Raw genomic sequence first — 16,099 nt, 5'->3', positions numbered from 1 at the left:
ATGTTCCACCTACTTGCAGAGTAATTTGTGACTCCTTTGGTCATCTTGGATTAAGTTTCACATACATTTATAATTTTTGTCTCGTAGAACTGCTTATTAGTCCCCAAGTCAGATTCTTAAAAACACATCATATGGTTGTTTTCTTACTTTTTTAGTAGTTATAGCAAAAATAAATTTGTATGTTTACTGAAGATGAGCGATAGCAATCAGCAAAGGGCTAATCATTCACATTTCTAGGTATAGCTCATCATAGTCTTAAAGCTTTCCTTTGGGTTTTGGTGAGATTTGCTTCCGTAGGCCTCCAAAACAAAGGCTAAGTTGATATAAAGTTATACACATGAATATGCCTATGCAGAGCTATTTATTTGTAAGGAAATGTTAGTGTATTGATAAATTAGGCACGGATACTACATTAAGCTAATTCCATTTAAATGTTTTCCTGTTGGTTTGCATGTCATAAAACTAGATTCTGCTTATTTCTTACAATTTACATTTCCTGTGTGCCTTGTTCTCTTCATTGGTAGCAAACTGATTTCGGATTTCTTGACAGAGCTTTGGCATCCCCCTAATCATTAATTAATTTACCTCTTAATGCCAGAACAGACTTCTAAGCCATTTACAGAGTATAAACACCCATTAAACAACATTATGGAAATGCACAAGTCCACAAATGCTGTGGTCCAATAAATTCTACACAGGGCAACTCACAGCATCATAGTACAGGTGGCGACTATTTTAGGCACATCCAATTGATGCGCAGGTCTTTTTGGACCTGGAAGAAGGCAGAAGGGGGTGGAGAACGCTTATATGTGCTCCACCGACGCTCATGGGGGCCAGGACCAGAACCCCTGTGCGAAATCTTCACCACCCATACAATAAACCATAGCTGTCAACCTTCCCCTTTTTTGTGGGAAATTCCCTTATTCCAGCACCGTTTCCTGCTGCTATCCCGGATTGTTAGATATCCCATAGACTGTCCCCAGGACAGGTGAGGCTTCTAATCCCTTATTTTCGAGGCTGCTGGTCCCTTATTTTCAAATCTGAAAGTTGACAGCTATGCAAAAAACTTGCATACACAGCAGGAGTGACTAGCTCCATGTGTTTAATGGCGTACATCTAGATTGACCTTGTAATTAACTGTCCATGTTTGCTGTTTCTTTGCTTTTAATTTCACTTAGGAAGAGCTAAAGAAAGACCTGGCAAAAATTAAGAGAGAGAAAGAAAAGGCACAGGCAGCTGCCGCGGCTGCCGCCGCTGCAGCAGCAGCAGTACCTCCACCACCTCCACCTCCTCCTCCTCCTCCTCCTCCTCCTCCTCCTCCACCTCCACCACCACCTCCACCACCACCACACAGTACCAATGTTGCATCGACAACCACGGTCACGACACCCGTTTCATCCCATAAGAGAAAACGAGAGGAAGAGAAAGAGTCCTCGTCTTCTAAATCGAAGAAAAAGAAAATGATATCTACTACCTCAAAGGAATCCAAGAAGGACACCAAGCTTTACTGCATCTGCAAGACGCCTTATGATGAATCTAAGTGAGTAGTGGATCTTAAAGGTGTTTGTGTTATACTTAGTTTAGTTTTAGCATTTAGTTAGTAGTTGTGGGAGATTACCAGAAATGGGGTTGTATATATGTATATATCAGTTGTCTATACGGTCACTGGGAAGGTACTGAAGATGTAAGCACTCAGGATTGTATTTCTAAATACCAGTCTATTAGTTTTTGTGATTCATATTTTATCTATTTGCATGTTTCCATTATATGATGTCTCACATTGCACATCCTTTATTTTGCTTTTATTCTTTCCTTTGTCTTTATGCCTCTGCTTTGGAAGAGAGGGATTATAGGCCAGTCTTCTTCTCTTCAACAGGCTCTGGACATCCCCCAAAGAGATTTCTGGATTGTATTTCTGCACAGGGGAGAAGCATTTCTTCTGTAGTTTACATAGAGTCCTAGTTACTGTGCTGCAGTACATTTTTTTGAGTGTTTATTTCTTCTTCGATTATTTAATACCTTTTTTTTAGACTTTTAAGATTTGGTATTTTAGAAGCTGAAGACACTTAACAAAATGGAAACTGCAGTTCTATATAAATAATGTTCAAATTAATAATAATACTAAACAAGGAAAGGGAGAGTTCTACAAGTACAGTCGTACCTTGGTTCTCAAACCCTTGGTACTCGTAAATTTTGGCTCCCAAATGCCGAAAACCCGGAAGTAAAAGTTCCGGTTTTCGAAAGTTTTTTGGAAGCCGAACGTCCGACACAGCTTCTGTTTGAGTGCAGGAAGCTCCTGCAGCCAATCGGAAGCCACGCCTTGGTTTTCAAACGTTTCAGAAGTCAAACAGACTTCCGGAACAGATTACCTTTGAGAACCAAGGTACGACTGTAATGGAGAAAACATTAGGGTGGGATGGACAGAAATAGCTTTGACTTGTAGCTCATTAGAGCTTGAGAACCAGTATAACTCCTAAAAGGTCCTTTTAGTGAAACTGTGCTCTGTTCACAGAATTCACTTTTACCAAATAGATCAAAATCGGCAATTCATCTCTGGTTATGCTACCAAAGTGAAGCATTCATTTCTGTGTCTTGTCCTGCTCCAATCTCTGGTTTTCATTGCCAAGCAAACTTCAGAGTTTTTACTAAGCTGCTGGAGCTGTGCTAAATTTGTGGGAGTCACAAGTCCCCAGTCTGACATTTCTTGTTCCCATCTTTAGATCAAAGCTTTATGAATGATCATCATACTAAGGTAGAGTCTTGTTCCGTTTTATCCAGTTGTGTCCCTCTGCTCACAAGAAAGGCTCTTCAGTCCAGCAGACGGTTCCTTGAACTTAGGGTACAGAGTGTCTTGCTGATTTCTCCTTCCCTCTGCTGCCTGAATGCTGCCTCCCCGCCCTGTCCCCAAGATACTGCAGAGGAACCCTCCAGAACAATGTGGGAAGTAGTACCAGGGGCTGCAAAAGCAAGGGGGGATTTGCAAAGATTAATTTAAAAATCACTTCTCCCACTTTAGTTCATCGAAAGATCTGCTGGAGCAGAGGGACACAATTAAAAACAAGCCCTTGTGCAGTACTGCATTTTAACATAGGCTGGAATTTCAGCCATATTTTTTTTTCTTCCTCTGGACTACAGTGAGCAAAAGGAATTAAATGATTGCAGGTGCTTTATAGCAGAATGAGCAAATGAGCCTTTTACTGAGATTTAAGAGTTAACAGCTTCACAAATCAGTTTAGTTAGAACTGCTGGCAGTGGCACAACAACATGATGCAGCCTAATGTTTCTTTATTAGAACTTATTACAGTATATTTCCATGTATTAGATGAGGTTTTTTGACTCAAAAATTGTGTCAAAAACCTGGAGTTGTCCAATATACGGATAGTGCCATGGGGGAGAGAAGCGGCGTGCGTGCAACTTCCCCCAATGTCGCTGCGCGCGGGAAACAATCTAGGGGGTGTTTCCTGTGTGCAGCTGTGGGGGGGGGGGAGAAGCTCAACAACTTTGGGCCATCTCCCCTCATTTTCTTAAAATTGAATCAACCAAAATAGGGGGTTCTTATACATGGGGGGCGTCTTATAGACGGAAAAGTACGGTATTGTAAAATGCAGCATAGTGAAACCATGTGGCTGAGGTGGCATATTTGAAATTAATTCCACCATGTGTGTGAAAAAGCATTTGTTTTGTTAAGACTAAGCATGATCCACCAAACTCAGATCCTTTGTATCTGACACTATTTCTAATGGGGCTTGTCTTAGGAGTAGATCTCAGATTTTAATTTATGGGTCCAGCATTTTTAATACATTTCTACAAATAAGGTAGTTTCTCCCTTACAGTTCAAAACAATTAGAAGGGTGTTTCATTCTCTACTCCAACTCTGAACTTATTCCGTTTGTGAGTAGATCAGCTAGGGTTGGATCGAGCACTGCGTGAACAGAGTTCCTCGTGCAACGTGATTTCCCTTTCTCTTCTCTTTCCTCGTACCCCAAAAACCTGCTCCAGAGGCCATCTCCCAACTTTATGGAACAGGTTTTGGGAGTGTGCAGGGGACACCAGGGGAGAGAAGTGGTGTGTCTTGTTGCTCAAGCGCAATCCTTCTGCACAAATGGAACAGCGGCATTGGTATATACGAATTGCAGGTTATTAAAATTTTAGTCAAGCCGTTTTGTTACTTTGGATTAATTTTTTAAAAAATTAAGTTTCAATGATTTCGTGGAAGAGAGCTGACGATTCATACCACATTCTGTATATGTTTTTATGCTAGAATTATGCTAAGCGTAGGGATGAGGCTTCTTGCAGTTCAAGCCCATAGCCTTAACGTTCTCAGTCTTCTCAGAGGTTGACAGAACGTAAGAGAAGCAAATTTACCAGGAGCCATAGGCTTGCATACAGAGCAGGGTGAGCAGACTTCTGCTCTCGTGATAGGGCATTCCTTCTTCTGCTGCTCCTGATGGGGAGGGGACTTATCCAGAATTGAGTGGGGGGGTGCTCAGAGGCGGAGAAGGTAGAGAAGCCCCACTGTGTGAACAGAGTTCCACTCATGCTGCCTGGACCCAAGCCATAGTATATTGGTATTAGCAGTCCTTGTGATGTGTATACCTGGCCATCCTGTTGTTTCTTTAGGCTCAGTAGATGTTCTGTTGTGGCAGAAGTGGAAGGCAAGCCAGGAGTAAAGGTGGTGAACTGAGATAATGCTTTAAAAATTACTGGATTATTGTAACTCACTCTACATGGGGCTGCCCTTGAGACTGACCCAGAAACTCCAGCGGGTGCAGAATGCTGCGGCAAGACTCCTTACAGGGTCCTCGCTGCGGGATCACATTCACCCAGTACTATACCAGCTGCACTGGCTCCCGGTGGAGTACCGGATCAGGTTTAAGGTGCTGGTTTTAACCTTTAAAGCCCTATACAGCCTAGGACCCTTGTACCTACAGGACTGCCTCTCCTGGTATGTCCCACGGAGGACCTTACGGTCTTCAAACAAAAACGTATTGGAGGTCCCGGGCCACAGGGAGGTTAGGCTGGCCTCAACCAGAGCCAGGGTTTTTTCGGCTGTGGCTCTGATCTGGTGGAATGCTCTGTCCCAAGAGACTAGGGCCCTGCAGGACTTGACATCTTTCCGCAGGGCCTGCAAGACAGAGCTGTTCCACCAGGCCTTTGGCCAAGGCACAGCCTGACTCCCTCCTTTGGTAATTCTTCACAGAACTCTAACCCAGTGGTTGCCATCAATTTGATTTGAACTGATTTTATAATGAATTGATTTTAGAATGCTGTATTATTTTACTGTTGTTAGCCGCTCTGGGCCCGGCTTCAACTGGGGAGGGTGGGGTATAAATAAATTATTATTATTATTATTATTATTATTATTATTATTATTATTATTGAGAAGTTCCTCAACAATGCTACAAAGAGAGCATTGAAGCCGTAGTAAATAAATTCCAAGCTATTTTGGGGGGAGTAACCTTTTTATGAGCTGGGGATAGGGAACAGAATATATACTAAGCATTGCTGTGCAGCAGTGTTTTGTGTTGGAGCCGATCAGTCTGCAGGAATTCAGCCCATAACGTTAATAAAATGTTAACATGGAGCACGAGGAGAGGGCGCCCTGAAGGCGTACTCAAATGAGCTTTGGTGGCACATGAACGAGCTTAGAATCGCCCTTAAGAATCAACACGCTCCTTCTTCCCGTACTGGCTGCATTTTCCTTCCTTCCCTTCCTTCTTGTTTCGGGGCACACAGTACCTCTCCACCCCTCCAACCCAGTTTTGGATATATGGTTTGCCCCCAACTAGGACGAATGGGAAAGAATTGGAGCGTCAGACTGTGGTTTGACACTGTATGCCACAGATGTGGCTTTTTTTCCTCCATAACTTTGGTAGTCCCATTTGAGTTTAGATGCAGTCAAATGATATCGACTTGCAAAATTGCCAGTGTGAAAGAGATACTTGCAGAATTGTCTGGTGTTTTTTTTACTTCATGCCTTAACCATACCATACTTGATCTGTCACACAGTGTTGTCTTGAGAATTTACATTATTGAAAGAATAGCCTTTCAGTTTTAAAGAGTTAAGTTCCACCGATTTCAGGCCGTTTCTTAGAAATTTTAAAACTTACATCCACTTGTCCCATTTTCCTTCATGTCATGTTATACCAATATGTATTTTACACATGGCTGGTATGCATGCTCTTTTTAGTGTACCTGTTAACTTCCAGTTGTGTCTGTGCTTTGTTTTTTAAAATGGAGATAGACATTTTCAAATCTTACAAAATTAGCCTCTATTTAAGTGGCTTCTTAGCTGCACAGTTTTGAAAATGAATATCTTTTTCTTTGGCCTTGTGTTTGTGCATTCACAGTTGAGACATTCGCATATTTCAGAATTCAGTGCATATCAACCAACTTGTTTTTCTAAGAAATACAACTGTTTATTGAACCAGGCCCTAAGGAACTATGTCCACCGCATTAGCTTCAGAGGTTAGCTTTGGAAGGCTAGGTTGATGTAGTTAGGAAAATGAAATCAGAACGTTTCAGGGAATCAGGTTAGCAAGTGCCATGCCATTTGAAATGACAATTACATTGTCATTTTCATTGTAAATGCTTTTAGGTTCTATATTGGCTGTGATCTTTGTACTAACTGGTATCATGGAGAATGTGTTGGCATCACAGAAAAGGAGGCTAAGAAAATGGATGTGTACATCTGTAATGAGTGTAAACGGGCACAAGAGGGCAGCAGTGAGGAATTATACTGTATCTGCAGAACACCTTATGATGAGTCACAGTGAGTTCTGACAAGAACCTCTTATTTAATATATAGGTAGCAAACTGCTCTGAGTTTGGTAATGTGTTTCTTGAACAAAAAAGAAATATTGTTCCACATATGTTGTATCTAGTGATGTGACTTTTTTAAAAAAAATATGAAATGTTGCTCAAAATGATGAATATTTGACTTTCAGGAAAAGTGGGGTTTGCAGTATTTCTAATGAAACAAGTTAATATTCTAAAGCAGGCAAATTTTACTGATTTGTTACAAGACATTTCCTACAAAATACAATACAGTAGCTAGTAGGAGTTCCTAACTTACTGCAATTAAAGTTATGCTTTGTTTAAACTGAATATGGTACGGGTATCTGAGTGGTATTAAATCTGTTATGAGTACCCCTTTAATGTGTTGCAGGACTCTGAATTACCATTTTTAAATGAATATAGATATATTAAAAAATAATTGGGCAAACTATTACTTTTGGCAACACCTCTGTTTGCAAATGCAAAATGTATGATTTCTGGCTTCACTTTTGTTTCTTTCAGATTTGCAAGTTGTTATGGTCTGTAGATAATTCAATTGCTTGAGATTCAATGTTATTGATGCTGGTAATTTTTCTTCGAAACTACTTTTCAGAAATTAGATACTTCTTCTTTTAAGGGTATTATAAGAAGCTGTATCTAATTTTTGAAAAGTAGTTTTGAGTAAATAGCTTTGCAATTGTTACTATACGGCCTATTACGTTTACGTGTTTTTTCAATTGGATTTGTGTAATATAGGCATTCTGGTGGTTTTTGGTAATTTTTCTTCACAATTGAATGCTGTTACAATTATTTCAGTAAACATGTAGCTTGATTAGCATTTATAGCATGTTTCATTTCAAATTCGAGAGGCAAAAGTTCTTACTCGGTTTAGATTTCTGACCAGTGGAATATTTTCATGAAAAGGTTAACTGATTTTTTTGGGATCTTGCAGATTTTACATTGGCTGTGACCGGTGTCAGAACTGGTATCATGGGCGTTGCGTTGGTATTTTGCAAAGTGAGGCAGACCTCATTGATGAGTATGTCTGTCCGCAATGTCAGTCAACTGAAGATGCCATGACAGTACTCAGTCCCTTGACTGATAAAGATTATGAGGGGCTGAAGAGAGTGTTACGGTCATTACAGGTAAGGACCAGACTTGGTTCATTTTAATTTAGTCCCCCAGCATATTTAAATTTGGTTCTAATACATCTTTTGGCAATGGAATTTCATTAAATGCATGGAATTGAAAAGCACTCTTGAGGACATAAAACTCCCTCTGAAGTGAGAGGAGGTCACTTAGTAGGTAGCAATTGCCCAAAATTATAAATATCTCCTCATACATCCCTTCCCAACGCCATGCAGTTCAGACACACAGAGTTGGATCCTGGTTTCTGCTTAGTGATGCTCCACTGTAGGAAGGGGAAGACAATTATTGCAGATTCTTGCACCTCCCTTTGTTTCCAAGGAGCTGCTCAGAAACAGCTTGTGAGATAGGGTAGGATAAAGGGAATCAGCAAAGATAATCTCTCCTCCCCCTTCTTCTTTAGCTGGAGCCTCTGCTGGTTCTGAGTAGCATCAGTGAATGGAAGGAGCCCATTTGTTTGTGGAACAGCCAACAGTCGATCCAGCCCACTAGACTTGGGCTGAAATGGGGTTCATAATAATGAATGAAGTGAATTTTGAACTGAATATCTCCTTTTCCTAACAGGCTCACAAGATGGCATGGCCATTCCTAGAACCAGTAGATCCCAATGATGCTCCAGATTATTATGGTGTTATCAAAGAACCGATGGGTAAGTGTATTCCCACGTGATTGGATTACAGTCACGAATGTGCAGTGTACATATGCTGCCTTTCATTGACAGATCTGTTATCCAGGATATGCTCACCACACAGAAGGGTAGATCCAAAGAAACAATCTTGTTCATGTATACTTGGAAGTATGTGCCATTGCATTCAGTGGGACTTACTGCCTACTCACTGCAAAAAATGGCAGCCAAAGAAATTTTCATACAGCTCTGTTGTTTACGACGGAGCAAAATGATGTATTTATTTAGATCATGGGTAGGCAAACTAAGGCCCAGGGGCCGGATCCAGGCCAATCGCCTTCTAAATCTGGCCCGCAGACGGTCCGGGAATCAGCGTATTTTTACATGAGTAGAATGTGTGCTTTTATTTAAAATGCATCTCTGGGTTATTTGTGGGGCATAGGAATTTGTTCATTCCCCCCCCAAAAAAAAAAATAGTCCGGCCCCCCACAAGGTCTGAGGGACAGTAGACCGGCCCCCTGCTGAAAAAGGTTGCTGACCCCTGATTTAGATTCCTTAACGAGATTTGTAAAAATAACATCTGGGATATAGCAATTTCTGAGTGTCTCACCAGACACAGGAGAGCAGTTAAAGGCACAACAAAGAGAGACACCTTCCAGGAAATGTGGACCCCTTTCTTTAACTATGTTAATGACCAAAATCAATACTTTCTTATACCAGCCTTTCAACATTCTCAATGGAGTTGTTACATTAAGTAATTATGTTTGAGTGTTGAATGTGTAAGTGCATGTCTAGAGAAATGGATAAAACATGCACCCTTCGATGTACTGCTGGATAAGTGTTTAATGGTTATTGCGTTTGTATTTGTTTAAAAACCAATTAAAAAATTGTTAGAGAGTTGTATCCCACTTTTCTACTACAAGGGTCACCATGGTGGCTCACCATATGGTTTGAATACACACACACACAATAAAATTGCAACAAGATTGTAATAAAGCATAACTAAGAATTAGAAAACAGTGCAACATGAAAGCCGTTTGTAAGTGTAGGGTACAAAGTTAGAATAACCCAAAATCCTGACAAAATGAGGATGTCTGGAGTATTTGCTATAAAACACGGAGCCGACCAAACTTTGAGTGGAAGGGATGTCCTCATTCTTGATGCCACCACCGAATCAGGCCCTTTTCTGTGGCCCAGTCAGTGGTGTCTGTGAAGGCAGAAGAGCAAAGGTGACAGACAATGTGAGAGGACATGGTCTTTCAAATAACCTGTCCCCAGTGCCTTAAAGTCTTCTAACAGAGATCCTGACGTTAAGAACAAAAGAAGAGTCGTGTTGGGTCTGGCCAAAGGCCAGCAACATGGTCTCACGGTGGCCAACCAGAAGCTTATTGAAAGACCACTAGCAGGGCATCTGTGTGACAGCACCGTTAACTTAGAGTAAAGCAGTCTTAGTTACATAGATAAATCTACATCTGTGCTTGGTCTAGCTCTAATGTCTGGCAGGTTGTGCCCTAAATAAGTTAAAGTTCATGTGCTAATTCTATATTCTGAATTAGGAATAAATTTGGTCCTACATAAGCATATTTTAATCTGATTTCCTACTCAAACTGCAGGATTCAACTAACGAGTCCCACTAGCAGAAGCCTGTGCAAGGACTTCCACTAGAGCAAGTTTTTAATAATAATAAAAAAGCTTTGCATAGTTTGTGATAGCAAGTGTATGTTGAGGAAATACTGTTCACATAGAATTTGAGAAATGTTTCTATTTTCTGACTATTATTTATCCCTATTTTCTTGTGACAAGAAGGTGTACGCGTACCCTCTTTCTCCTTTTTGCTGCTTTCATTTCATTCTCAGTTGTTACTATGGCAGTTACAGAACTGGGTCCTTCATCACAGTCTGCTCTTTGTGTGATTGCATGTGCATTTCAGTGACAACTAATTGAAGCAGTCAACCAAGGTTATTAATTGAAATAGGGAGCAGTCAGCAGGAGTAGATGAGCTGCAAATTAAGCATGTTTATGTGCACTAATTGCTTTGAGTGATAAAAAAATGAGGAAAGACAAAGCTGAAAATTAAGGGTATAAAAACCAAGTGATCTCCATTAGGAATGTCAGCGAGCTTATTAAATTCTCCACAGTGACTTCATGGATTTCTTAAAAATCTGCATATTTGTAGCTAATGATAATACATTCCCCGCCCCTTCTCCATCCTGTTCTCTACTCCACCTTCCTATTACTAACTGTTATAAAGTGTTGCTTTTCTTACTTGTTTTCAGTGTATGAGATGAATTCTATAGGTTACTGACATCTTGTTTTTTTATTTATTTAATAAAAAAACACCTTTGTTTACTTTGAAGACCTTTCCACCATGGAAGAAAGAATACTGAAACGTTACTACAAGAAGGTGACCGAGTTTGTGGCTGACATGACCAAAATTTTTGATAACTGTCGTTACTACAATCCAAGTGATTCCCCTTTTTATCAGTGTGCAGAGGTTCTCGAATCATTCTTTGTACAGAAACTAAAAGGATTCAAAGCAAGCAGGTAAGTAGCCATTTCCCCCTTAGCACGCTTTTCTATTAAGTGTGCATGGCATACATGTTTATTGCTAACAGTTTATATGCTCAACTTTTTAAATGTCTGGTTCTCCCCGCACATTTTGCTGTGAAAGTAAACCTTCAGCAGTGAACGTATAACGAGTGCACAACTAGCTTAAGATTTTGTCAAACCAATTGTGCAATCCTCGTGAAATGGCAGAGCAGTTTTGTTTAAATCAGAAACGGTGTACGGTATAATGAGGAGGGTGTAAAATTTGCATAGCGCCTTTGAATATTGGGAGTGGCAGGCAAAAACCCTTTTTGGCTACCTAGGCAGATTGTGCCCCCAAAGGTCTATCAATCTCGGGGTGTGTTCTCAGGAATCAGTGGAACTTGCTTCCTGTTGAAAGTGCTAAAGATTTTTCATTTTATATTACAAATACAGCAGAACAAAGTACCTGCTGATGAACTTTTCGGTTATAAACCAAGGAGATCTAAGGGCCCAACGTTGACCGAATCGTACGCTTGGTTTCCCTCTAGTGAAGAAATTTGTGGAGAGTTCCTGGTTCCAGGAGAATGAGAGTCACTTTTAGTGGGGAATGAGGGTGATTCTCAGTGATGTTGTCTGTGTCTGCTCCAGACCTTCCCCTGTTGCTTTAAAGATCAGTAGTGCAAAGGTTGAGAAGGTCTACTTGTGCCGCAGCACCGTTGCTCCCTGATGCTTACTGTATCTGTAGGTGCTCTTGCATTTCATTTGCGGTAGTTTTCCAGCAAGACCAAAATAAAGCAATAGTAACATGAGCGGAAAGCAGCAGTTGAGTTGACATTCATTCAGATTGTCATTAGTTTTGTCTCATCCTTTATTTTATTACCAGCACTTACTGTTTGGCTGTGACTCCCATTGCTGCTTCATTTACACCACCCATGTTCTTTTTTTGCAGATTGTGATAACTTTAGTCTGACCTTTCTAACTGGAATCAGAACTGGATGTTTGGCTTACTTTTTCATTGTACCATGTCATTAAATCACTTTTTTAAAACAAAAATCCATACTTGCTGTTCGCTTTTAAACTGCGCTTTAATGTGGAGGCTGCCGTTGGCTAGCAGCTATGTCAGAAAATAAAATGATCCGTTCTTTGAATACTGTGTCAAAATGAAGTCCAGTAATAGCAGTGGAAGCTATGTAATAATCAGTTTTAATTAAAAAAAAAACCTCCCAAAAGAGGTTTTGATGGATTCTAACCAAAATGTGATATTTTAAATTCATGTTCTGCCAATAAATATACTTTTCTCTAAACACCTCCCAAAGCAATGTAAATTGGCTATATATAATATGTACCTCACTCTTAGTATCATGTGACATTTCTGGATTATTATTTTTATATTTCCATTGAACATCATGTGCTTTTATACATGACTGAAAGTGGCTATGTAGATGGTGTATATGGTGTTTGCCTACGAAAGATGAAGGGGAACAACAGCATGGCTGCCTTTCAAGCTGAGTGACAGGCCCTTGGCATCCACTTGAAACAACTGAGATCTCTTTAAATGAAGGGTGCTTAATTGTTCCCCTTTTCTGCATTCTGCAGGTCTCATAACAACAAACTGCAGTCTACAACTTCTTAAAGTTCCACGTGTTACCCTAACACAAAGAGCAAGATTCTGGTTGTCTGAATTTTATTTTTATTTTTTAATTGGAAAAGCCAGAGGTTTTTAAGTCAGGGCGTCCTGACAAGTCTTGATGTAAACTGCATTTTTATCAGTCGCATCAGATTATATTCTTGGCTTGATTTTGTCCAAAGGACAAAAGAATGAAATTCAGCAGCTTCGTTTTCTTGTCAAGATCAAATTGTGACAGAAACAGGAAAACATTTTATTAAAGGACGAGAGAGGAAAACAAGCGAGAGAAAACAAGATACAGTAAAATGGGGTCGAGTCCTAACCCCATAGAAATGCCACATCTGTTCTTCAGTGAAGAAGCTGGTTTAAAGTCCACACAGAGAAGTTTTGACTGTATTTATTTATTGTTGCAAAAGGACGCTTTTTTATTGCTGCCCTCATTTGTCAGCTTTTTCTTTCTTTCTTATAAGCCCCAGCTCTGGTTAAATGTAACCCATTCTGTATCTTACCATGGTTCCTGTAGCTAAAAGTACAAGATGACCTCTAAATGTCTTTTCTTTCTATGAAAGGAGCTGCTATGTACACATGTGCACAAACAAACTGGGAATCAACAATGAGTTTATCGTTCATGGTAGAAGAAAACAATTAAGCTTGCATAAAAGTTGGGCTAAGTGGTCATGTACTACAGACTTTGTTGCCTTGAATATAACAGTACAATTTGTCATTTACTCTGCACCGGACTGATACGAGTAAAATCTATTCGAAGGTATCTTGTTTGTAAACATTTGTCAGATTTTAATTTTTTCCCCCTTCTCCTTTTTGTATTAAAAATTCAAAATATGGATGTATATGAAACAAAATAAATGGAGATCATTGTTCTCTCCACAGATGTAGGTGTCTTTTGAATGTTCGCTAACCTGTTCGTGAGGTGTTGGAGGTTTGTTCTGAACTGTAACAATCCTGAGATAGTATGGAAGGGAAAAGTAGGAAGGTGGACTAACCCCTCAGTGTGGTTTTCCTTATGTTTAATCAAATGTAATAAAATTCTACTGTGGTGCCACAACTTTTGCCTTGATGATGAAGGAGTTGTGTAAGAGTTGTCATTGTCCATTGCAAACTGAGATAACATGGAGCAAATGATCATGTCAGGATAAATAACGGTCTCAAAACTGTGTTTCATTTTTGTGGCTTCTTTACTAGGAAAGGTGTGTAAAAAGATGAAAGCCAACAGAAAGAGAGGCTTTGCAGATTTTTTAAAAATTGCTTTTCCAACCAATCACACCTGCTGTTGATGACAGTTTAAATATGTATATTATAAACCAGCAGCAGTTGGTTTTGGTAGCTCTACACCTGTGTTAACTAGATTTTGCACTAATTCACAATTTTGCCCTTCTGTGATCTGGAATTTATCTGATTATGGATAAGCTTTCCTTGGGTTTAACTTCACCCTGCTATGCAAGAACCTTTTCTGTTACTTTCTTAGACATTGCGATCAACCACAATTTTCTTACTAAGTACAGGCTCAGGTGTACAAATACTTTGGGGTTAATTTTCTCTACGAAAGCCTTCGCTTTTGTATATAGATGCTGTCATTTTAACCAATGTGAAATCAAAAGGAAGTTAATTGTTCATTGTGAAAAGAGCATCCATTTATGCTTCTTAGAAGATAGGAAAAAAAGAGTATTTGTGTTTTAGGCTATGTTGTCTTAGGACTTTTTACAAAAAAAATATGCTACATATTGTATGCATTATGTTTATAAAAACAGGAGAATTTTCATCCTTAATCCTACAGATATTGTCTCTTCACAATATTTCTGTATTATTCGTACATATGGCTGACACTGAAAAAAAAAACATGTTGAGAAATGAACTTTCTTACCCGTAGGCAATAGAGCACTGTTTTTAACAAATTGTGACAAACTGAAGAATAACTTTTTTGTACATAATAGGGCATTTCATCTTAGACAAATAAAGGAATGTTGTTGGACATCAGATTTGGTGGAATTCCTAATGAAACATCAGTTGTTTAAAATAACATATGTAGCACTTGGCATTGCCATACTGTGCGGTAATTCTTGGGGGAATTTTTCATATAAATAATTATGAAATGAGGAAAATGCTACTTTCATACACTTTTTACCAAGCCTCATCATTTTTCCTACTGCTTTGTAATATATGAAGACAATTCTTAGCTGTAACTACTATGGTAATTTTTAGTTTTTTGGGGTTTTTGCGAAAAAGTTTTATTTATGAGCCAGTGTAATGTGTGTACATTTTAAATACCACTTCTGTAAAAGGAATAAAGAAAATTATACTTTACTCAGTTTTTTTTAATGAAACAATGTGCAGAATATTTGATTTGTTTCCGAACATCTCAGTGCATTATTAAAACTCCAGAATGTATGTTCACTTACTGAGACATATCTCTTTAACATGGGTATTATGTAAAATGAGCCAGCTGAGGTCCCTTTTTAATCGCAGCTCCTCAGTCAAATTGAAGGATTTGGTGTTCCATGTCTAAATGGAGTTCAAAAGCTTCTCATTAGGTGCTTTGTTTTGTGACGGGTTAGGGCCTATTTATGGAGTCTCAAGTTGGAATGGTTTGGCTTTGAACAGCTGCAGAACATTTCTACCACTGTGGCAAAACACAACATTTAGTGGATTTTAATGAATGATCACTGTAAGCAATGACCATGTGCAACTGGTCTCTTAAACATTTTTTTAAACAAAAATACATGTTTTAAGTTGCATAGTCAACCATTTTATTTTACCAATCTCAAAGGTTGACTGCATTCAGACATAGCACTAAATCATGTTTTAGAGCTTTGAGAATAAGCCTAGCCTCCTGGGCTACCACATACCCTTCCACATGGCTGAGAGCAGAAATTTGGAAGCTTTTGCTTCTGCTTATAGTTAACTCTGGATCAATGTTAACCCGAGGGTCATAATTTCACACAAACTATGGCGGTCCCTGCTCCTGCCAACCTAGCAGTTCGAAAGCACGTCAAAGTGCAAGTAGATAAATAGGTAGCGCTCCGGCGGGGAAGGCAAACGGCGTTTCCGTGCGCTGCTCTGGTTCGCCAGAAGCGGTTTAGTCATGGTGGCCACATGACCTGGAAGCTGTACGCCGGCTCCCTCGGCCGATAAAGCGAGATGAGCGCCTCAACCCCAAAGTCGGCCATGATTGGACCTAATGGTCAGGGGTCCCTTTACCTTTATGGTTAAACAGGCCCACTTCGTAACCCACGGTTTGCAGTTCTTAGTTTTGAAGGTAAGCACAATTAGTGTTAAACCATGACCCTTGGTTTGGACAACACATGAAGCCTTGGTTAATTTAAAACCTTAGCTGCATGGCAGGAGAGCCCAGGAGGAGGCTAGGCTTGTCCTTTTAGTGC

At 39.7% G+C, this 16,099-nt stretch overlaps 1 protein-coding gene across 29 annotated transcripts in view; it reads left to right on the top strand.

Moving 5' to 3' along the window:
* Positions 1–15,023, top strand: part of BPTF (bromodomain PHD finger transcription factor) — a 65,185-nt gene extending 50,162 nt beyond the window's left edge. For 12 of the 29 annotated variants that reach the window (XM_083727310.1, XM_083727303.1, XM_083727301.1 and 9 more), the window contains 6 exons: positions 1,179–1,540; positions 6,599–6,772; positions 7,730–7,922; positions 8,488–8,572; positions 10,906–11,092; positions 12,674–15,023. In XM_083727310.1, the coding sequence (XP_083583436.1) occupies positions 1,179–1,540; positions 6,599–6,772; positions 7,730–7,922; positions 8,488–8,572; positions 10,906–11,092; positions 12,674–12,710 (1,038 nt within the window). In that variant the 3' untranslated portion in view covers positions 12,711–15,023. Of the gene's footprint in view, positions 1–1,178; positions 1,541–6,598; positions 6,773–7,729; positions 7,923–8,487; positions 8,573–10,905; positions 11,093–12,026 lie in introns of all 29 variants that reach the window. The other 17 variants (XM_083727319.1, XM_083727318.1, XM_083727317.1 and 14 more) reach the window with 3 other exon arrangements.
* Positions 15,024–16,099: the final 1,076 nt, after the last annotated feature.

This window comes from Podarcis gaigeae (genome assembly GCF_964106915.1).
Source record: "Podarcis gaigeae genome assembly, chromosome: 2".
Classification (NCBI taxonomy): domain Eukaryota; kingdom Metazoa; phylum Chordata; class Lepidosauria; order Squamata; family Lacertidae; genus Podarcis; species Podarcis gaigeae.
This window is presented reverse-complemented; position numbering and strand designations above follow the sequence as displayed.